The 24,119-nt window shown below is 52.8% G+C and overlaps 1 protein-coding gene across 1 annotated transcript; it reads left to right on the forward strand.

Moving 5' to 3' along the window:
- Window positions 1-352: 352 nt before the first annotated feature.
- LOC142186354 (insulin receptor substrate 1-like) lies at window positions 353-16,982 on the forward strand. Its single transcript, XM_075261183.1, has 4 exons — window positions 353-2,611; window positions 10,086-10,378; window positions 12,965-14,783; window positions 16,895-16,982. The coding sequence occupies exons 1-4, from the start codon at window positions 2,287-2,289 to the stop codon at window positions 16,900-16,902; spliced, it is 2,445 nt and encodes an 814-aa protein (XP_075117284.1). The 5' UTR covers window positions 353-2,286; the 3' UTR covers window positions 16,903-16,982.
- Window positions 16,983-24,119: the final 7,137 nt, after the last annotated feature.

Raw genomic sequence — 24,119 nt, forward strand, 5'->3', positions numbered from 1 at the left:
CACCCTGTATAATAAGTGTGAGCAGTGTACACCCTGTATAGTGAGTGTGAGCAGTGTACACCCTGTATAGTGAGTGTGAGCAGTGTACACCCTGTATAATAAGTGTGAGCAGTGTACACCCTGTATAGTGAGTGTGAATAGTATTCTGTATAGTGAGTGTGAGCAGAGTGCTTGCAGCGTGTGTGTATTACACGTGTGTTACATATGGAGGCAGTCTCTGGCAGGGTGCAGTGTACACACACACACACACACACACACACACACTGGGTGTTGCTGCACTTGCAGGCTGGACGGTGAAGCTGCTGCCTTTAGGACCCTGGGCTGCCTGTCATTCAGCTGCTGTCTGACCATGGGAGGGGATTGCAGAAAACAAGTTTAGTTCAGCTGCTGTGTGTGCAGTGTCTGCCCCTGTCCTCCCCTGCTGCCCCCCACACCCATACAATGTGCCCGACACCTGAAGTGCTGCCATGCCTGCCCTGAAGATAAAGCCTGCAGCCCCCTCCTCACCCAGGGGTCCCCCACTGCTGCTGCATGAAGACTGAGCCCCCTGCATGGAAGGAGCAGCCTGCCCTGCAAGGATCCAGGTATTTGCTCCCCCCACCCCCTGTGTGCCAGGGCAGATGGACAGCACTAACCCCTGATCCAACAGGCCAAAGGACAAGCGGAGTGCCAGAGCCCAGCCTGCAGCATGCCAGCCCCCAGCCCTGAGCTGCAGCAGGGGTAAGGGGGGGACGGAGCAGCCAGTGCCAGCAGCCAGCGCCATCCTGTAAGGACACATGTGCAGAGCATGAAGCAGCGGTATGTGGGGCTGAGGCCTAGCCTTTACATGGATGCAGCCCTGTTACAGTGTAGCAGCTGCTCTCCTCTCTAGCTCTGCTACATCGCTCAAGCCTTGGGAAAAATAACATTTTTTTTTTTTTTTTTGTTCAAAAACTTGAATGTGACTTTTCTGTGCCTGTTTTTTGGCTGCTTCACTCAGTAACGCCTCCTGTCAGACGGCAGATTTATTTCTGTCCCCGTCTCGCTTTTTTTTTTTTCCGTATTTTCGAGCAAAGTTGTATTTTCTTGTTGCGTTTTTTTTTTTTCTCAGGTTTTCGGGTGCATTGTGACTTTTTTTTTTTGCGGTCTGACCTAGTCTAGTTTTCTAGTGGGACAGATGGGGAACGCTTTGCACACTTGCATTTAAACATCGCCTTACTTGCAAAGAATGTTTTATGCTGAAGCTGCAAATTTTTTTTTAAAGTGGTAGCGACCTATTTTTTTTTTTATTTTTTTTTTTTCTCCCCTCTCAGGTAATATCTGCCCCGACTTCTAAGCCGCCGGTCACTGCGCGCCGCGAACCATTTCAGTATTTCCAAAGATTTCTCTCCGATCCTCGTCTGATTTTGCGTTTCTAGATTGTGCCTTCTCCCGGCGGCGCTCCGGACGGTCAATCATTAACCAATTACGGCACCTTCACAAAGGGGACTTTTTTTTTTTTTTTCTTCTGCTTCATTATTTGCACATTTTTTACGCGTCTAGGACATAGAAATTAAAAATTATTATAAAAAAAAAATATATATATATGCACTATTTTTTTTTTTTAATTTTGGAGTTTTTTTGCTTGAAATTTTAAATATTTTTTTGTGGGGTTTTTTTTTTCTTGGAACTTCAGGGAGTTGCGGAGACAAACGTCGAGCTTGTTTGTTTCTTTACATTGAATTGATCACTTTTTCTTGGAAGACGAGTCAAGGGGAAAAAAAAAAAAAAAACCTTGTGAATTAAAGTGGCCATTGTTTAGGGCGATCCATTCATTGCCTTTAAGCGGTGCGTTGCACAAGAAGGACTCGCTAATACCTGCCCCGAGGCGCCAGGGCGCTGCTGCCTTGTGAAATTTCTTCTGGCACATGATAGAATAAGGAAATTCACCTAGATTTTTTTTAAAAAAATTATAGAATTTTGAATTTAATTTCTCCGACAAAAAATATTTTTCAGAAATTGCGCACATTTTGGGGTCTAAAGAAGCAAAACAGCACTTTGTAAAGCCAGGAATGTATTTTTTCTCTTTCCCGTGTCGCGGTCAGACGTGGTAGTATAATACCTGCGGCGGGGCGCAGCGCTCTGTAGAAGGTGGCACTGGAAAATTAGGAACATAAGTGTTATCAGGGACGAGGCCAGAGCGGAGAATGTATTAAAGGAATTGGTACTTTGTATAAGGACGTTGTAGCAGAATTTATTATTTTTTTTATTTTTTGGACATGAAATTTAAAAACTAATACCAAAAAACGACAACTTGCTGCACCGACCATGGACGACGTGAAGAAGTGCGGGTATCTCCGCAAGCAGAAGTCAATGCGCAGGAGGTTTTTCGTTCTGCGTAGCGCTGGCTCTCGGGGTCCGGCTCGACTGGAGTACTATGAAAATGAGAAGAAGTTCCGTCTTGGGGACGGCTCCGGGGGGCCACGAGGTACGATCGTCCTAGAGGAGGCCTTCGGGGTCAACAAAAGAGCGGACGCCAAGAGAAGACACCTCCTGATGCTGTATACACGGGACGGCGGTCTGTGCGTGTCTACTGATGGAGAAGAGGAGCAGGACGCCTGGTATCAAGCCATACAAGAACTCCAAGCCCAGGGTAATGACATGGGATACAGGGCCTCCATGTCTGACTGTGTACACAGCAAATCTGCTGAGCCATGAGCAACTCCCACTCCAGACATGGAGGAAGGGCGCAAAGCTATATACATAGTCTAGTGTAGCGGGGTCTGTGCTGTGTGTGTATAGGTCATGGTGTAGTGGGGTCTGGCCTGCGTGTGTATACAGGTCACAGTATGCCAGAAACTGGTCTGTGTGTATACAGGTCATGGTGTATTCGGGTCGGGATTGTCTGTGTATACAGGTCACCCTGTAGCAGAGTCTGGACTGTGCATATATACAGGTCACAGTGGTCTGTGTATACATGTCATGGTGTACCAAGGTCTGTGATGTATATACAGGTGATGTAGCGGGGGGTGTACTGTATATACAGGTGATGTAGCGGGGGGTGTACTGTATATACAGGTGATGTAGCGGGGTGTGTGCTGTATATACAGGTGATGGTGTAGCGGGGTGTGTGCTGTATATACAGGTGATGTAGCGGGGTGTGTGCTGTATATACAGGTGATGGTGTAGCGGGGGGTGTACTGTATATACAGGTGATGTAGCGGGGGGTGTACTGTATATACAGGTGATGTAGCGGGGTGTGTGCTGTATATACAGGTGATGGTGTAGCGGGGTGTGTGCTGTATATACAGGTGATGTAGCGGGGTGTGTGCTGTATATACAGGTGATGTAGCGGGGTGTGTGCTGTATATACAGGTGATGGTGTAGCGGGGTGTGTACAGTATATACAGGTGATGGTGTAGCGGGGTGTGTGCTGTATATACAGGTGATGGTGTAGCGGGGTGTGTACAGTATATACAGGTGATGTAGCGGGGTGTGTGCTGTATATACAGGTGATGTAGCGGGGTGTGTGCTGTATATACAGGTGATGTAGCGGGGTGTGCGCTGTATATACAGGTGATGGTGTAGCGGGGTGTGTACAGTATATACAGGTGATGGTGTACCAAGGTCTGTGATGTATACACAGGTGATGTAGCGGGGTGTGTGCTGTATATACAGGTGATGTAGCGGGGTGTGTGCTGTATATACAGGTGATGTAGCGGGGTGTGTGCTGTATATACAGGTGATGTAGCGGGGTGTGTGCTGTATATACAGGTGATGTAGCGGGGTGTGTGCTGTATATACAGGTGATGGTGTAGCGGGGTGTGTACTGTATATACAGGTGATGGTGTAGCGGGGTGTGTACTGTATATACAGGTGATGGTGTAGCGGGGTGTGTGCTGTATATACAGGTGATGGTGTAGCGGGGTGTGTGCTGTATATACAGGTGATGGTGTAGCGGGGTGTGTGCTGTATATACAGGTGATGGTGTAGCGGGGTGTGTACTGTATATACAGGTGATGTAGCGGGGTGTGTGCTGTATATACAGGTGATGTAGCGGGGTGTGTGCTGTATATACAGGTGATGTAGCGGGGTGTGCGCTGTATATACAGGTGATGGTGTAGCGGGGTGTGTGCTGTATATACAGGTGATGTAGCGGGGTGTGTGCTGTATATACAGGTGATGGTGTAGCGGGGTGTGTGCTGTATATACAGGTGATGTAGCGGGGTGTGTGCTGTATATACAGGTGATGGTGTAGCGGGGTGTGTGCTGTATATACAGGTGATGTAGCGGGGTGTGTGCTGTATATACAGGTGATGGTGTAGCGGGGTGTGTGCTGTATATACAGGTGATGGTGTAGCGGGGTGTGTGCTGTATATACAGGTGATGGTGTAGCGGGGTGTGTGCTATATATACAGGTGATGGTGTAGCAGGGTGTGTGCTGTATATACAGGTGATGGTGTAGCGGGGTGTGTACTGTATATACAGGTGATGTAGCGGGGTGTGTACTGTATATACAGGTGATGGTGTAGCGGGGTGTGTGCTGTATATACAGGTGATGGTGTAGCGGGGTGTGTGCTGTATATACAGGTGATGGTGTAGCGTGGTGTGTGCTGTATATACAGGTGATGGTGTAGCGGGGTGTGTGCTGTATATACAGGTGATGGTGTAGCGGGGTGTGTGCTGTATATACAGGTGATGGTGTAGCGGGGTGTGTGCTGTATATACAGGTGATGTAGCGGGGTGTGTGCTGTATATACAGGTGATGTAGCGGGGTGTGTACTGTATATACAGGTGATGTAGCGGGGTATGTGCAGTATATACAGGTGATGGTGTAGCGGGGTGTGTGCTGTATATACAGGTGATGGTGTAGTGGGGTGTGTACTGTATATACAGGTGATGGTGTAGCGGGGTGTGTGCTGTATATAAAGGGGGTGTAGCGGGGTATGTGCTGTATATACAGGTGATGGTGTAGCGGGGTGTGTACAGTATATAAAGGGGGTGTAGCAGGGTGTGCGTTGTATATACAGGTGATGGTGTAGCGGGGTGTGTGCTGTATATACAGGTGATGTAGCGGGGTGTGTACTGTATATACAGGTGATGGTGTAGCGGGGGGTGTACTGTATATAAAGGGGGTGTAGCGGGGTGTGCGCTGTATATACAGGTGATGGTGTAGCGGGGTGTGTGCTGTATATACAGGTGATGTAGCGGGGTGTGTGCTGTATATACAGGTGATGGTGTAGCGGGGTGTGTGCTGTATATACAGGTGATGGTGTAGCGGGGTGTGTGCTGTATATACAGGTGATGGTGTAGCGGGGTGTGTGCTGTATATACAGGTGATGGTGTAGCAGGGTGTGTGCTGTATATACAGGTGATGGTGTAGCGGGGTGTGTGCTGTATATACAGGTGATGTAGCGGGGTGTGTACTGTATATACAGGTGATGGTGTAGCGGGGTGTGTGCTGTATATACAGGTGATGGTGTAGCGGGGTGTGTGCTGTATATACAGGTGATGGTGTAGCGTGGTGTGTGCTGTATATACAGGTGATGGTGTAGCGGGGTGTGTGCTGTATATACAGGTGATGGTGTAGCGGGGTGTGTGCTGTATATACAGGTGATGGTGTAGCGGGGTGTGTGCTGTATATACAGGTGATGTAGCGGGGTGTGTACTGTATATACAGGTGATGTAGTGGGGTGTGTACTGTATATACAGGTGATGTAGCGGGGTATGTGCAGTATATACAGGTGATGGTGTAGCGGGGTGTGTGCTGTATATACAGGTGATGGTGTAGCGGGGTGTGTGCTGTATATACAGGTGATGTAGTGGGGTGTGTACTGTATATACAGGTGATGGTGTAGCGGGGTGTGTGCTGTATATAAAGGGGGTGTAGCGGGGTATGTGCTGTATATACAGGTGATGGTGTAGCGGGGTGTGTACAGTATATAAAGGGGGTGTAGCGGGGTGTGCGTTGTATATACAGGTGATGGTGTAGCGGGGTGTGTGCTGTATATACAGGTGATGTAGCGGGGTGTGTACTGTATATACAGGTGATGGTGTAGCGGGGTGTGTACAGTATATAAAGGGGGTGTAGCGGGGTGTGCGCTGTATATACAGGTGATGGTGTAGCGGGGTGTGCGCTGTATATACAGGTGATGTAGCGGGGTATGTACAGTATATACAGGTGATGGTGTAGCGGGGTGTGCGTTGTATATACAGGTGATGGTGTAGCGGGGTGTGTGCTGTATATACAGGTGATGGTGTAGCGGGGTGTGTACAGTATATAAAGGGGGTGTAGCGGGGTGTGCGCTGTATATACAGGTGATGGTGTAGCGGGGTGTGTACAGTATATAAAGGGGGTGTAGCGGGGTGTGCGCTGTATATACAGGTGATGTAGCGGGGTGTGTACTGTATATACAGGTGATGGTGTAGCGGGGTGTGTACAGTATATACAGGTGATGGTGTAGCGGGGTGTGTGCTGTATATACAGGTGATGGTGTAGCGGGGTGTGTACAGTATATAAAGGGGGTGTAGCGGGGTGTGTGCTGTATATACAGGTGATGGTGTAGCGGGGTGTGTACAGTATATAAAGGGGGTGTAGCGGGGTGTGCGCTGTATATACAGGTGATGGTGTAGCGGGGTGTGTGCTGTATATACAGGTGATGGTGTAGCGGGGTGTGTACAGTATATACAGGGGGTGCTGTCTGCTGTACGGCCGCTCGCCCTCTCCTTGTACGTTACACCCGCTCGCCCTCTCCTTGTACGTTACACCCGCTCGCCCTCTCCTTGTACGTTACACCCGCTCGCCCTCTCCTTGTACGTTACACCCGCTCGCCCTCTCCTTGTACGTTACACCCGCTCGCCCTCTCCTTGTACGTTACACCCGCTCGCCCTCTCCTTGTACGTTACACCCGCTCGCCCTCTCCTTGTACGTTACACCCGCTCGCCCTCTCCTTGTACGTTACACCCGCTCGCCCTCTCCTTGTACGTTACACCCGCTCGCCCTCTCCTTGTACGTTACACCCGCTCGCCCTCTCCGTGTACGTTACACCCGCTCGCCCTCTCCGTGTACGTTACACCCGCTCGCCCTCTCCGTGTACGTTACACCCGCTCGCCCTCTCCGTGTACGTTACACCCGCTCGCCCTCTCCGTGTACGTTACACCCGCTCGCCCTCTCCGTGTACGTTACACCCGCTCGCCCTCTCCGTGTACGTTACACCCGCTCGCCCTCTCCGTGTACGTTACACCCGCTCGCCCTCTCCGTGTACGTTACACCCGCTCGCCCTCTCCGTGTACGTTACACCCGCTCGCCCTCTCCGTGTACGTTACACCCGCTCGCCCTCTCCGTGTACGTTACACCCGCTCGCCCTCTCCGTGTACGTTACACCCGCTCGCCCTCTCCGTGTACGTTACACCCGCTCGCCCTCTCCGTGTACGTTACACCCGCTCGCCCTCTCCGTGTACGTTACACCCGCTCGCCCTCTCCGTGTACGTTACACCCGCTCCCGCTGTCCTGAGGAGCTGACACTCATTAGGCCCAAAAGCCTGACTTCTGGTTGTCATAGTAACCAAACCTGCATCTTCCAGCGGTGTGTATCCATGGTGACCATGGCGTCACTATGCTTGTTTTTCCTGCAGAGCGTCACACCCTTAACCCTTCTTTTCCAGCATAGCCTTGATTTACATGCAGCAGAAAGGACAGAATGGTCTGCAGATGTGCAGAGAGGTCAGTGGTGTAATAATCTGCAGGACACATCACTATGTAACAGGAGGTAGAGGAGCGATGCTCTGCAGATCTGTAGAGGTTGGTTGTAAATGTGTGGTGCAGGATTGCCACCTGTCGTGGCGTATTGTAGAGTGGCGTTGTGGTGCAGAGTGTCACATCATATCATACAATTATTGGGACAATTATACACTTATTGTGTGGTGTCACAGGGTGCAGTGGGGTGTCACAGGGTGCAGTGGGGTGTCACAGGGTGCAGTGGGGTGTCACAGGGTGCAGTGTCACAGGGTGCAGTGTCACAGGGTGCAGTGTTACAGGGTGCAGTGGGGTGTCACAGGGTGCAGTGGGGTGTCACAGGGTGCAGTGGGGTGTCACAGGGTGCAGTGGGGTGTCACAGGGTGCAGTGGGGTGTCACAGGGTGCAGTGGGGTGTCACAGGGTGCAGTGGGGTGTCACAGGGTGCAGTGGGGTGTCACAGGGTGCAGTGGGGTGTCACAGGGTGCAGTGGGGTGTCACAGGGTGCAGTGGGGTGTCACAGGGTGCAGTGGGGTGTCACAGGGTGCAGTGGGGTGTCACAGGGTGCAGTGGGGTGTCACAGGGTGCAGTGTCACAGGGTGCGATGTTACACCTTTACATACAATAAATGAAATCTCTTTGTTGTTGCCCATAGCGACCAATCATGGCACAGCTGTAATTTTGTACCAGCAGAATACGACATATAAGCTGTGCTGTGATTGGTTGCTATGGACAACAACAAAAAGATTTCCAAATATGTCCCAAATATGTCTCAGTAACTGTATGTAAAGGTACCGCACCGCGACACTGCACCGCAACATGACACCGCACCGCGACACTGCACCGCAACATGACACCGCACCGCGACACTGCACCGCAACATGACACCGCACCGCGACACTGCACCGCAACATGACACCGCACCGCGACACTGCACCGCAACATGACACCGCACTGTGACACTGCACCGCAACATGACACCGCACCGCGACACTGCACCGCAACATGACACCGCACCGCGACACTGCACCGCAACATGACACCGCACCGCGACACTGCACCGCAACATGACACCGCACCGCGACACTGCACCGCAACATGACACCGCACCGCGACACTGCACCGCAACATGACACCGCACCGCGACACTGCACCGCAACATGACACCGCACCGCGACACTGCACCGCAACATGACACCGCACCGCGACACTGCACCGCAACATGACACCGCACCGCGACACTGCACCGCAACATGACACCGCACCGCGACACTGCACCGCAACATGACACCGCACCGCGACACTGCACCGCAACATGACACCGCACCGCGACACTGCACCGCAACATGACACCGCACTGTGACACTGCACCGCAACATGACACCGCACCGTGACACTGCACCGCAACATGACACCGCACCGCGACACTGCACCGCAACATGACACCGCACCGCGACACTGCACCGCAACATGACACCGCACCGTGACACTGCACCGCAACATGAAACCGCACCGTGACACTGCACCGCAACATGAAACCGCACTGTGACACTGCACCGCAACATGACACCGCACCGCGACACTGCACCGCAACATGACACCGCACCGCGACACTGCACCGCAACATGACACCGCACCGCGACACTGCACCGCAACATGACACCGCACCGCGACACTGCACCGCAACATGACACCGCACCGCGACACTGCACCGCAACATGACACCGCACCGCGACACTGCACCGCAACATGACACCGCACCGCGACACTGCACCGCAACATGACACCGCACCGCGACACTGCACCGCAACATGACACCGCACCGCGACACTGCACCGCAACATGACACCGCACCGCGACACTGCACCGCAACATGACACCGCACCGCGACACTGCACCGCAACATGACACCGCACCGCGACACTGCACCGCAACATGAAACCGCACCGCGACACTGCACCGCAACATGAAACCGCACTGTGACACTGCACCGCAACATGAAACCGCACTGTGACACTGCACCGCAACATGAAACCGCACCGTGACACTGCACCGCAACATGAAACCGCACTGTGACACTGCACCGCAACATGACACCGCACCGTGACACTGCACCGCAACATGAAACCGCACCGCGACACTGCACCGCAACATGAAACCGCACTGTGACACCCTGTAACACCGCACCGTGACACCGCACTTTGACCCCACACCGCGCTACATCGTACTGCACCCTGTGATACACCGCGCCATGAGACACCCGGCAACACCACACCATGACACCACACCCGCACCACAGGGTCTGCCCCATTTTACAGCTGCATGAGGTAGAGCTGCGCTGTGATTGGTCGCTCCTTGTTCTGCTTGCTCATGTCCTGCATTCTCTTCCACAGCTCGCTCCCTCTCCACCCCTACAGAAGATGGCGCCACCTGGCCAGGTCCACCTTTCCGAGAGGTCTGGCAGGTGAGCCTGCGCCCCCGTGGCCTGGGCCAGACACGTAACCTCTCTGGTGTGTATCGCCTCTGCCTGACAGAACGCACCATGAGCCTCCTGCGCCTGCGCTGCGACACCCCGTCCGTCACCCTCCAGCTCATGAACGTCCGACGCTGCGGCCACTCAGACAACTACTTCTTTGTGGAGGTTGGAAGGTCAGCGGTCACCGGGCCAGGAGAGCTGTGGATGCAGGTAAGAGCGGCGCCAGAGGGAGGGCTAGATATGGGGCTACTAACATACCGCCATTACTGAGCATGTGCGGGGCTAGATATGGGGCTACTAACATACCGCCATTACTGAGCATGTGCGGGGCTAGATATGGGGCTACTAACATACCGCCATTACTGAGCATGTGCGGGGCTAGATATGGGGCTACTAACATACCGCCATTACTGAGCATGTGCGGGGCTAGATATGGGGCTACTAACATACCGCCGTTACTGAGCATGTGCGGGGCTAGATATGGGGCTACTAACATGCTGCCGTTACTGAGCATGTGCGGGGCTAGATATGGGGCTACTAACATACCGCCATTACTGAGCATGTGCGGGGCTAGATATGGGGCTACTAACATGCTGCCATTACTGAGCATGTGCGGGGCTAGATATGGGGCTACTAACATGCTGCCGTTACTGAGCATGTGCGGGGCTAGATATGGGGCTACTAACATGCTGCCGTTACTGAGCATGTGCGGGGCTAGATATGGGGCTACTAACATGCTGCCGTTACTGAGCATGTGCGGGGCTAGATATGGGGCTACTAACATGCTGCCATTACTGAGCATGTGCGGGGCTAGATATGGGGCTACTAACATACCGCCATTACTGAGCATGTGCGGGGCTAAATATGGGGCTACTAACATACCGCCATTACTGAGCATGTGCTGGGCTAGATATGGGGCTACTAACATACCGCCATTACTGAGCATGTGCGGGACTAGATATGGGGCTACTAACATGCTGCCATTACTGAGCATGTGCGGGGCTAGATATGGGGCTACTAACATACCGCCATTACTGAGCATGTGCGGGGCTAGATATGGGGCTACTAACATGCTGCCATTACTGAGCATGTGCGGGGCTAGATATGGGGCTACTAACATACCGCCATTACTGAGCATGTGCGGGGCTAGATATGGGGCTACTAACATGCTGCCATTACTGAGCATGTGCGGGGCTAGATATGGGGCTACTAACATGCTGCCATTACTGAGCATGTGCGGGGCTAGATATGGGGCTACTAACATACCGCCATTACTGAGCATGTGCAGGGCTAAATATGGGGCTACTAACATGCTGCCATTACTGAGCATGTGCTGGGCTAGATATGGGGCTACTAACATACCACCATTACTGAGCATGTGCGGGGCTAGATATGGGGCTACTAACATACCGCCATTACTGAGCATGTGCGGGGCTAGATATGGGGCTACTAACATGCTGCCGTTACTGAGCATGTGCGGGGCTAGATATGGGGCTACTAACATGCTGCCATTACTGAGCATGTGCGGGGCTAGATATGGGGCTACTAACATGCTGCCGTTACTGAGCATGTGCGGGGCTAGATATGGGGCTACTAACATACCGCCATTACTGAGCATGTGCGGGACTAGATATGGGGCTACTAACATGCTGCCGTTACTGAGCATGTGCGGGGCTAGATATGGGGCTACTAACATGCTGCCGTTACTGAGCATGTGCGGGGCTAGATATGGGGCTACTAACATGCTGCCGTTACTGAGCATGTGCGGGGCTAGATATGGGGCTACTAACATGCTGCCGTTACTGAGCATGTGCGGGGCTAGATATGGGGCTACTAACATACCGCCATTACTGAGCATGTGCGGGGCTAGATATGGGGCTACTAACATACTGCCATTACTGAGCATGTGCGGGGCTAGATATGGGGCTACTAACATGCTGCCATTACTGAGCATGTGCGGGGCTAAATATGGGGCTACTAACATACCGCCATTACTGAGCATGTGCGGGGCTAGATATGGGGCTACTAACATACCACCATTACTGAGCATGTGCGGGGCTAGATATGGGGCTACTAACATACCGCCATTACTGAGCATGTGCGGGGCTAGATATGGGGCTACTAACATACCGCCATTACTGAGCATGTGCAGGGCTAAATATGGGGCTACTAACATGCTGCCGTTACTGAGCATGTGCTGGGCTAGATATGGGGCTACTAACATGCTGCCGTTACTGAGCATGTGCGGGGCTAGATATGGGGCTACTAACATACTGCCATTACTAAGCATGTGCGGGGCTAGATATGGGGCTACTAACATACTGCCATTACTGAGCATGTGCGGGGCTAGATATGGGGCTACTAACATGCTGCCATTACTGAGCATGTGCGGGGCTAAATATGGGGCTACTAACATACCGCCATTACTGAGCATGTGCTGGGCTAGATATGGGGCTACTAACATGCTGCCATTACTGAGCATGTGCTGGGCTAGATATGGGGCTACTAACATACCGCCGTTACTGAGCATGTGCGGGCCTAAATATGGGGCTACTAACATACCGCCATTACTGAGCATGTGCTGGGCTAGATATGGGGCTACTAACATACCGCCATTACTGAGCATGTGCGGGGAGTATAACATTGGGAGAGGGAGGAGGGGGATGTCCCATTAGTTCCCGGGATGATGGCCGGTCATTACAAGGCCATAGTGGTCATCTGTTTGGTCCCGCGGGGGAGAGCGGGCCGGTAGAGGCAGATACTTTTTGATGGCGGACACTCTTGTCCCTCTTGCAGGTGGATGACTCTGTTGTGGCGCAGAACATGCATGAAACCATCCTGGAAGCCATGAAGTCTCTGAGTGAAGAGTTTCGTCCTCGGACCAAGAGTCAGTCCCTGTCCTCCACCCCCATCACTGTCCCCTCCCGACGTCACTTACCAAACCCCCCTCCACCTAGTCAAGTTGGTTTGTCCCGTAGATCTAGGATGGAGGTCCCGGTGGACAGCCCAGCCCCAAAACCTCGTGATCAGAGTCCACACTCGCAGGAAGAGGATGAAGAGAAGCGTCTCCGGGGCGAGGCCGGGCTCCCTCCTGTGGACTACGGCTCGGCCTCCTCCGATGAGTACGGCTCCAGCCCCGGATTTGAGCCACCAACGTTTCTGCCACCATCACCAATGACTGAAACCAATTACATCTCCATGGCGCACCTACGAAGGAGACCCCAAACGTTAGAGCTCGTGTCTCCACCATCTAGTGAGGACAACGGAGGGCGACTTGCTAAGTTAGAAAGTGAGGACAACTACGCCATGATGGGGAAGTGCGAGCCGCGTCAAGACGCCAGCTACATGCCCATGTTACCAGGCAGCAGGTCCTCCCAAGACTATGTGCCCATGACCCCCAACAGCATCTCGCCCCCCGCCCCTATAGAAATGGCCGGCTACGTCATGATGTCACCTCTCGGGAGCTGTTCTCCTGAGGGGGTGAGCTGGCCACCTTCTGGGGAGATGTCAGCAGGCAGCACTGACAGTCAAGCGTCCGATTACATGAACATGTGGCCACTGAGCCGCTCCGCCTCTAGTACACCGCCACCACCCACAGACAGCCTGCTGTACTCTGCCCACCAGCCCACCAGGATCCCGGCCTCCTACCGATCTCTGCCCCGTTCCTACAAGATGGACTCTCTCCCTACGTCTCATCACTCCTCCTCCGACAGTCTAGAAGAAGTGACTAGCGCCAAGATCCGGAGACCGCTGAGTATGTCGGTAGACACGTGGCGGGCCAACACACTGCCTGGAAACTACCGCAGACCACCTAGTCCTGGCGAGTACGTCAGCATCCATTATAGGTGTAAGCCAGAGAAGATAACCAGGAAGGACGACCCCTATCAGGCGGAGTACATCACTATGGACACCCAAAGCTACTATCACCATGTGCCAAATGGGGACTACACCCACATGACATTCGAGCCAGAGACCCCACTCTCTTATGCCAAGATGGCAGCCAGGCCTGAGAAGAAACCCACCACAGAGAACATGGACGGAAAACTGCCAAAACCCATGGTGGAGAAGACACCATGGACACAGTCCGCCATGGAGAAGTCGTCCACGGAGAGGAACTACCGGCCGGCTGTCACCAATGAGAAGAACTTCTGGCCCATTGAGCCCTCAGATGTGTACGGTGCCAGTGCCAAGGGCCTGGGAGAGTCCACCACAGGCGAGGACAAAATCGTGGTGGCCCGATCCTGCTCTGAAGACACTGCCGTGAAGGGGCTCCTGGCCGCGGTATCGGGGTGTCACCTCTACAAGGGCTCAGAACAACGGGGGAAGTTCTCCAGGACGGAGGCTCCTGCCAGGACCAGACACTGCTCCGATGGGGCTACTCTCACTCCACTCAATGGTATTCGTCCTTCAGTGGAAGAGTCCGGACTCAACTACATAGACCTGGACCTGGCCAAAGACGTTGGAGCTACTGCCCCCCTGCCTGCAATGGTAGGATCCAACGTAGTGCCCGCCCTGAAGATGGGGAGCCTGGCACCAAGTCCATGCATCAACACCTATGCCAGCATCGACTTCCACATGTCCGGAGAACTGAGGCGAGGAAGCCGAGACGAAACAGGTACTGACAAAGGGGTGGTGTAGCCGTATGTGATCTGTGGTGTTACATAGGACTGCCGGTGACATCTACTACATTACATAGGACTGCCGGTGACATCTACTACATTACATAGGACTGCCGGTGACATCTACTACATTATCTGTGGTGTTACATAGGACTGCCGGTGACATCTACTACATTACATAGGACTGCCGGTGACATCTACTACATTACCTGTGGTGTTACATAGGACTGCCGGTGACATCTACTACATTATCTGTGGTGTTACATGGGACTGCCGGTGACATCTACTACATTACATAGGACTGCCGGTGACATCTACTACATTATCTGTGGTGTTACATAGGACTGCCGGTGACATCTACTACATTATCTGTGGTGTTACATGGGACTGCCGGTGACATCTACTACATTACATAGGACTGCCGGTGACATCTACTACATTATCTGTGGTGTTACATGGGACTGCCGGTGACATCTACTACATTACATAGGACTGCCGGTGACATCACTACATTATCTGTGGTGTTACATGGGACTGCCGGTGACATCTACTACATTACCTGTATATAGAGAGTTATCACTGTGTTATCTGTGGTGTTACATAGGACTGCCGGTGACATCTACTACATTACCTGTATATAGAGAGTTATCACTGTGTTATCTGTAGTGTTACATAGGACTGCCGGTGACATCTACTACATTACCTGTATATAGAGAGTTATCACTGTGATATCTGTGGTGTTACATAGGACTGCCGGTGACATCTACTACATTACATAGGACTGCCGGTGACATCTACTACATTACATAGGACTGCCGGTGACATCTACTACATTATCTGTGGTGTTACATAGGACTGCCGGTGACATCTACTACATTACATAGGACTGCCGGTGACATCTACTACATTACCTGTGGTGTTACATAGGACTGCCGGTGACATCTACTACATTATCTGTGGTGTTACATAGGACTGCCGGTGACATCTACTACATTACATAGGACTGCCGGTGACATCTACTACATTACCTGTGGTGTTACATAGGACTGCCGGTGACATCTACTACATTATCTGTGGTGTTACATGGGACTGCCGGTGACATCTACTACATTACATAGGACTGCCGGTGACATCTACTACATTATCTGTGGTGTTACATAGGACTGCCGGTGACATCTACTACATTATCTGTGGTGTTACATGGGACTGCCGGTGACATCTACTACATTACATAGGACTGCCGGTGACATCTACTACATTATCTGTGGTGTTACATAGGACTGCCGGTGACATCACTACATTATCTGTGGTGTTACATGGGACTGCCGGTGACATCTACTACATTATCTGTGGTGTTACATGGGACTGCCGGTGACATCTACTACATTACCTGTATATAGAGAGTTATCACTGTGTTACCTGTGGTGTTACATAGGACTGCCGGTGACATCTACTACATTACCTGTATATAGAGAGTTATCACTGTGTTATCTGTGGTGTTACATAGGACTGCCGGTGACATCTACTACATTACCTGTATATAGAGAGTTATCACTGTGATATCTGTGGTGTTACATAGGACTGCCGGTGACATCTACTACATTACATAGGACTGCCGGTGACATCTCCTACATTATCTGTGGTGTTACATAGGACTGCCGGTGGCGTATACACGCCCGGTTCTGATACATCTGGTGCAGTGATTTCGGATGTGACCGCTTTCGCCTGTTCTGTGTTACATTTTGCTGTGATTTCTGGGGGCGGCCGTTCTGATTTTCCGCTGCTGATCGGTACTCGCCGCCCCCTCCTGGCCTTGACCACCAGCAGAGGTGTCGCTTCTATGTGTCAGCAGCAGCTGATAAGGGGGAGTTATGTCCTGCAGTGAGTGACCCCCTCGCTCCCTCACCCAAGTACATGGCTCTGGGCGGAGCTTCTAAAGCCCCTCCTCCCTGCATTTATAACACAGAATTTGGTCTTTAGTGAAAGCTCCACCCTTATCCCCATTCACTATTATCGCCCCGCCCCTCCGCTGATAAAGAATTTACATCTCTTTAAATGTACATTTTTGGATGGATTTTAATGGATTTCTGTCTTTTTATTTCCACAGAATGTTGACAGTGGTGAGGGAAGATGTCGCCGCCTCCTGCTGTACCCCAACTCCTCCTCCTCCCCGCCTTCTCCCCTTCCCCCAACTCCTCTCCCTCTTGCTTTTTCCCTGCCGCCTCCTCCTTCTCTCCCCGACTCCTCCTCTCCCGCCTCTGCTTCCTCTGTTTTCTGCTTCTCTCCCCCGCCGCCACCTCCTCCTCTCCCGCCTCTGTTTCCTCTGTTTTCTGCTTCTCTCCCCTGACTCCTCCTCTCCCGCCTCTGCTTCCTCTGTTTTCTGCTTCTCTCCCCCGCCGCCACCTCCTCCTCTCCCGCCTCTGCTTCCTCTGTTTTCTGCTTCTCTCCCCCGCCGCCACCTCCTCCTCTCCCGCCTCTGTTTCCTCTGTTTTCTGCTTCTCTCCCCTGACTCCTCCTCTCCCGCCTCTGCTTCCTCTGTTTTCTGCTTCTCTCCCCCGCCGCCACCTCCTCCTCTCCCGCCTCTGCTTCCTCTGTTTTCTGCTTCTCTCCCCCGCCGCCACCTCCTCCTCTCCCGCCTCTGCTTCCTCTGTTTTCTGCTTCTCTCCCCCGCCGCCTCCTCCTCCTCTCCCGCCTCTGCTTCCTCCTCCTTCTACTTCTCTCCCCTGCCCCCGTCTTCTGTTTCTCTCTCCTCCTCCTCTCCTGCCTCTGCTCCTCCTTCTTCTCTCCCCCGCCGCCTCCTCCATCTTCTGCTTCTCTCCCCTGCCTCCTCCTCCTCTCTCGCCGCCTCCTTCTACTTGTCTCCCCCGCCACCTCCTCCTCCATCTTCTGCTTCTCTCCCCCGCCGCCTCCTCCTCTTTCTGCTTCTCTTCCCCGCCTCCTCCTCTCTCGCCGCCTCCTTCTCTCTCGCTGCCTCCTCCTCCTCTCTCGCCGCCGCCGCCTTCAGCTTCTCTCCCCCGCCACCTCCTCCTCCACCACCAATAAATTTCCGTTCATATTTGCACTTTGTCCACATCTCACAAGTGACGCAAAATATCAGAACTGGACGAAACAGAAGTAATCTTGTGCCTTTTCCCCGTATCGCGGGATTATTGCAAACCTAACGCTGAATCGTTGCCATAGTGACCGCGACGTCATTAATGAGGAGTCGTCAGCAACAAGGACAGAGACATCCGTGAGGACATTAACCCCGATGTTACCGGAGCAACCGCCAAATGTCACCCCCCGAAGGAAGGAAAGAAAAGCAACAGCTCCACTTTCAAAATGGCTTCTTTGCGTTCCTTTCGTCCATATTTAGGACTCACAAAATGGTGTCAGCACAAGCTGCGCAGACTCCCGTAGGTACGATGTCGTCGTTGTCAGGAAATGACAACCACACAAAATGGCTGCTCTCATATTCCCTGCGCTAGGGGCGGGGTCAAAGGTGTCGAAAGGGATTTACAGTGTTTTACCAAAACCTCACTGTGTGCGGCGCGGCCCCCGTGTGTGGGGCGGCGGCGGTGGCGGCCATTTAGTGAGTGGAGCCCTCTGGTGCTTTACTAGTTGTAGCATTGACTTCACTGCGAGGTACGAGGCACCGGCCGCCTCCTCACGGCATCGCCATCCACAAAATGGCCGTCAGGAGCGCAGCCGTGCTCGAAGCGTGTGTGTGTTCTGTCCGTTTTAGGTGAATTTTGGGAAATAATGAAATCTAAGTTTATGAAGATGATATAATAATAATATATGTAGAGTATTATCGCCGCCATCTCTGGGGGAGAGCGGGGGGTTAGAACTCATCTCTGTCCTGGGTCAATAATATAAGCTGGTCCCCCCCCCCTTATATTGTGTGTAAATGGAACATTCCAAGTGCTGATTGGGGGTGGGACAAATCTGAGCCAATGAGAATGTTCGCCTGCCATAAGCTTGTCCTGTGTTTTGGTTTGTAGATATTCTCCATGGCAACGCCTAAGCTCCGCCCTTCATGAAGGGTTTGCAAAATGGCTGCTGTCGGCGAAGCGGCCGAATCACAGGAGAAGGCAGTGTATAAGCTATGTCTAAATAAAGTGTCTGAACAGCAACCACACCGCCATCTTGTGTCCTGTATACAACCGGGGAGAGAGTGCTGCTGCTCTCTGGTGTCAGCCATACCAGCAAGAAGGGAGACCTCCATATTATATAGTAGTGATAGAAGGGGCGGGGCTGTGACTACCTCTCAGACATGCTATATACAGGGGGCGGGGCTGTGACGACCTCTCAGACATGGTATATACAGGGGGCGGGGCTGTGACTACCTCTCAGACATGCTATATACAGGAGGCGGGGCTGTGACTACCTCTCAGACATGCTATATACAGGGGGCGGGGCTGTGACGACCTCTCAGACATGGTATATACAGGGGGCGGGGCTGCGACTACCTCTCAGACATGATATATACAGGGGGCGGGGCTGCGACTACCTCTCAGACATGATATATACAGGGGGCGGGGCTGCGACTACCTCTCAGACATGATATATACAGGGGGCGGGGCTGTGACTACCTCTCAGACATGATATATACAGGGGGCGGGGCTGCGACTACCTCTCAGACATGATATATACAGGGGGCGGGGCTGCGACTACCTCTCAGACATGCTATATACAGGGGGCGGGGCTGTGACTACCTCTCAGACATGATATATACAGGGGGCGGGGCTGTGACTACCTCTCAGACATGGTATATACAGGGGGCGGGGCTGTGACTACCTCTCAGACATGCTATATACAGGGGGCGGGGCTGTGACTACCTCTCACACATGATATATACAGGGGGCGGGGCTGTGACTACCTCTCACACATGATATATACAGGGGGCGGGGCTGTGACTACCTCTCAAACATGCTATATACAGGGGGCGGGGCTGTGACAACCTCTCAGACATGGTATATACAGGGGGCGGGGCTGTGACTACCTCTCAGACATGGTATATAGAGGGGGCGGGGCTGTGACTACCTCTCAGACATGGTATATAGAGGGGGCGGGGCTGTGACTACCTCTCAGACATGGTATATAGAGGGGGCGGGGCTGTGACTACCTCTCAGACATGATATATACAGGGGGCGGGGCTGTGACTACCTCTCACACATGATATATACAGGGGGCGGGGCTGTGACTACCTCTCAGACATGATATATACAGGCTGGTTGTCAGTAATAGGGGGCGGGGCTGTGACAACCTCTCAGACATGCTATATACAGGGGGAGGGGCTGTGACTACCTCTCAAACATGATATATACAGGGGGCGGGGCTGTGACTACCTCTCAGACATGGTATATACAGGGGGCGGGGCTGTGACTACCTCTCAGACATGGTATATACAGGGGGCGGGGCTGTGACTACCTCTCAGACATGGTATATACAGGGGGCGGGGCTGTGACTACCTCTCAGACATGATATATACAGCTGGTTGTCAGTAACAGGGGGCGGGGCTGTGACTACCTCTCAGACATGCTATATACAGGGGGAGGGGCTGTGACTACCTCTCAGACATGCTATATACAGGGGGCGGGGCTGTGACTACCTCTCAGACATGCTATATACAAGGGCGGGGCTGTGACAACCTCTCAGATATGGTATATACAGGGGGCGGGGCTGTGACTACCTCTCAGACATGGTATATAGAGGGGGCGGGGCTGTGACTACCTCTCAGACATGGTATATAAAGGGGGCGGGGCTGTGACTACCTCTCAGACATGATATATACAGGGGGCGGGGCTGTGACTACCTCTCAGACATGATATATACAGGGGGCGGGGCTGTGACTACCTCTCACACATGCTATATACAGGGGGCGGGGCTGTGACTACCTCAGACATGATATATACAGGGGGAGGGGCTGTGACTACCTCTCAGACATGATATATACAGGGGGCGGGGCTGTGACTACCTCTCAGAATTGCTATATACAGGGGGCGGGGCTGTGACAACCTCTCAGACATGGTATATACAGGGGGCGGGGCTGTGACTACCTCTCAGACATGGTATATAGAGGGGGCGGGGCTGTGACTACCTCTCAGACATGGTATATAGAGGGGGAGGGGCTGTGACTACCTCTCACACATGATATATACAGGGGGCGGGGCTGTGACAACCTCTCAGACATGCTATATACAGGGGGCGGGGCTGTGACTACCTCTCAGACATGGTATATACAGGAGGCGGGGCTGTGACTACCTCTCAGATATGATATATACAGGGGGCGGGGCTGTGACTACCTTTCACACATGATATATACAGGGGGCGGGGCTGTGACAACCTCTCAAACATGATATATACAGGGGGCGGGGCTGTGACTACCTCTCAAACATGATATATACAGGGGGCGGGGCTGTGACTACCTCTCAGACATGATATATACAGGGGGCGGGGCTGTGACTACCTCTCAAACAAGATATATACAGGGGGAAGGGCTGTGACTACCTCTCAGACATGATATATACAGGGGGCGGGGCTGTGACTACCTCTCAGATATGATATATACAGGGGGCGGGGCTGTGACTACCTTTCACACATGATATATACAGGGGGCGGGGCTGTGACTACCTCTCAAACATGCTATATACAGGGGGCGGGGCTGTGACTACCTTTCACACATGATATATACAGGGGGCGGGGCTGTGACTACCTCTCAAACATGCTATATACAGGGGGCGGGGCTGTGACTACCTCTCAAACATGATATATACAGGGGGCGGGGCTGTGACTACCTCTCAGACATGATATATACAGGCTGGTTGTCAGTAACAGGGGGCGGGGCTGTGACAACCTCTCAGACATGCTGTATACAGGGGGCGGGGCTGTGACAACCTCTCAGACATGATATATACAGGGGGCGGGGCTGTGACTACCTCTCAGACATGCTATATACAGGGGGCGGGGCTGTGACTACCTCTCAGACATGGTATATACAGGGGGCGGGGCTGTGACTACCTCTCAGACATGCTATATACAGGGGGCGGGGCTGTGACTACCTCTCAGACATGGTATATAGAGGGGGCGGGGCTGTGACTACCTCTCAGACATGATATATACAGGGGCGGGGCTGTGACAACCTCTCAGACATGGTATATACAGGGGGCGGGGCTGTGACTACCTCTCAGACATGGTATATAGAGGGGGCGGGGCTGTGACTACCTCTCAGACATGATATATACAGGGGGCGGGGCTGTGACTACCTCTCAGACATGCTATATACAGGGGGCGGGGCTGTGACTACCTCAGACATGATATATACAGGGGGCGGGGCTGTGACTACCTCTCACACATGCTATATACAGGGGGCGGGGCTGTGACTACCTCAGACATGATATATACAGGGGGAGGGGCTGTGACTACCTCTCAGACATGATATATACAGGGGGCGGGGCTGTGACTACCTCTCAGAATTGCTATATACAGGGGGCGGGGCTGTGACAACCTCTCAGACATGGTATATAGAGGGGGCGGGGCTGTGACTACCTCTCAGACATGGTATATAGAGGGGGAGGGGCTGTGACTACCTCTCAGACATGATATATACAGGGGGCGGGGCTGTGACAACCTCTCAGACATGATATATACAGGCTGGTTGTCAGTAACAGGGGGCGGGGCTGTGACAACCTCTCAGACATGCTATATACAGGGAGCGGGGCTGTGACTACCTCTCAGACATGGTATATACAGGAGGCGGGGCTGTGACTACCTCTCAGATATGATATATACAGGGGGCGGGGCTGTGACTACCTTTCACACATGATATATACAGGGGGCGGGGCTGTGACAACCTCTCAGACATGATATATACAGGCTGGTTGTCAGTAACAGGGGGCGGGGCTGTGACAACCTCTCAGACATGCTATATACAGGGAGCGGGGCTGTGACTACCTCTCAGACATGGTATATACAGGAGGCGGGGCTGTGACTACCTCTCGGACATGCTATATACAGGGGGCGGGGCTGTGACTACCTTTCACACATGATATATACAGGGGGCGGGGCTGTGACTACCTCTCAAACATGATATATACAGGGGGCGGGGCTGTGACTACCTCTCAAACATGATATATACAGGGGGCGGGGCTGTGACTACCTCTCAGACATGATATATACAGGGGGCGGGGCTGTGACTACCTCTCAGATATGATATATACAGGGGGCGGGGCTGTGACTACCTTTAACACATGATATATACAGGGGGCGGGGCTGTGACTACCTCTCAAACATGCTATATACAGGGGGCGGGGCTGTGACTACCTCTCAAACATGATATATACAGGGGGCCGGGCTGTGACTACCTCTCAGACATGATATATACAGGGGGCGGGGCTGTGACTACCTCTCAGACATGATATATACAGGCTGGTTGTCAGTAACAGGGGGCGGGGCTGTGACAACCTCTCAGACATGATATATACAGGGGGCGGGGCTGTGACTACCTCTCAGACATGCTATATACAGGGGGCGGGGCTGTGATAACCTCTCAGACATGGTTTATAGAGGGGGCAGGGCTGTGACTACCTCTCAGACATGATATATACAGGGGGCTGGGCTGTGACAACCTCTCAGACATGATATATACAGGGGGCGGGGCTGTGACTACCTCTCACACATGCTATATACAGGGGGCGGGGCTGTGACTACCTTTCACACATGATATATACAGGGGGCGGGGCTGTGACTACCTCTCAAACATGATATATACAGGGGGCGGGGCTGTGACTACCTCTCAAACATGATATATACAGGGGGCGGGGCTGTGACTACCTCTCAGACATGATATATACAGGGGGCGGGGCTGTGACTACCTCTCAGATATGATATATACAGGGGGCGGGGCTGTGACTACCTTTAACACATGATATATACAGGGGGCGGGGCTGTGACTACCTCTCAAACATGCTATATACAGGGGGCGGGGCTGTGACTACCTCTCAAACATGATATATACAGGGGGCCGGGCTGTGACTACCTCTCAGACATGATATATACAGGGGGCGGGGCTGTGACTACCTCTCAGACATGATATATACAGGCTGGTTGTCAGTAACAGGGGGCGGGGCTGTGACAACCTCTCAGACATGATATATACAGGGGGCGGGGCTGTGACTACCTCTCAGACATGCTATATACAGGGGGCGGGGCTGTGATAACCTCTCAGACATGGTTTATAGAGGGGGCAGGGCTGTGACTACCTCTCAGACATGATATATACAGGGGGCTGGGCTGTGACAACCTCTCAGACATGATATATACAGGGGGCGGGGCTGTGACTACCTCTCAGA

Source organism: Leptodactylus fuscus, assembly GCF_031893055.1.
Source record: "Leptodactylus fuscus isolate aLepFus1 chromosome 5 unlocalized genomic scaffold, aLepFus1.hap2 SUPER_5_unloc_1, whole genome shotgun sequence".
NCBI classification, from domain to species: Eukaryota; Metazoa; Chordata; class Amphibia; order Anura; family Leptodactylidae; genus Leptodactylus; species Leptodactylus fuscus.

Coding starts and splice junctions, on each gene's coding strand:
- LOC142186354 (XM_075261183.1), top strand. CDS start 2,287: ATGGACGACGTGAAGAAGTGCGGGTATCTCCGCAAGCAGAAGTCAATG. Junction 2,612..10,085: donor ACAAGAACTCCAAGCCCAGG/GTAATGACATGG, acceptor TCTCTTCCACAG/CTCGCTCCCTCTCCACCCCT. Junction 10,379..12,964: donor CAGGAGAGCTGTGGATGCAG/GTAAGAGCGGCG, acceptor TCCCTCTTGCAG/GTGGATGACTCTGTTGTGGC.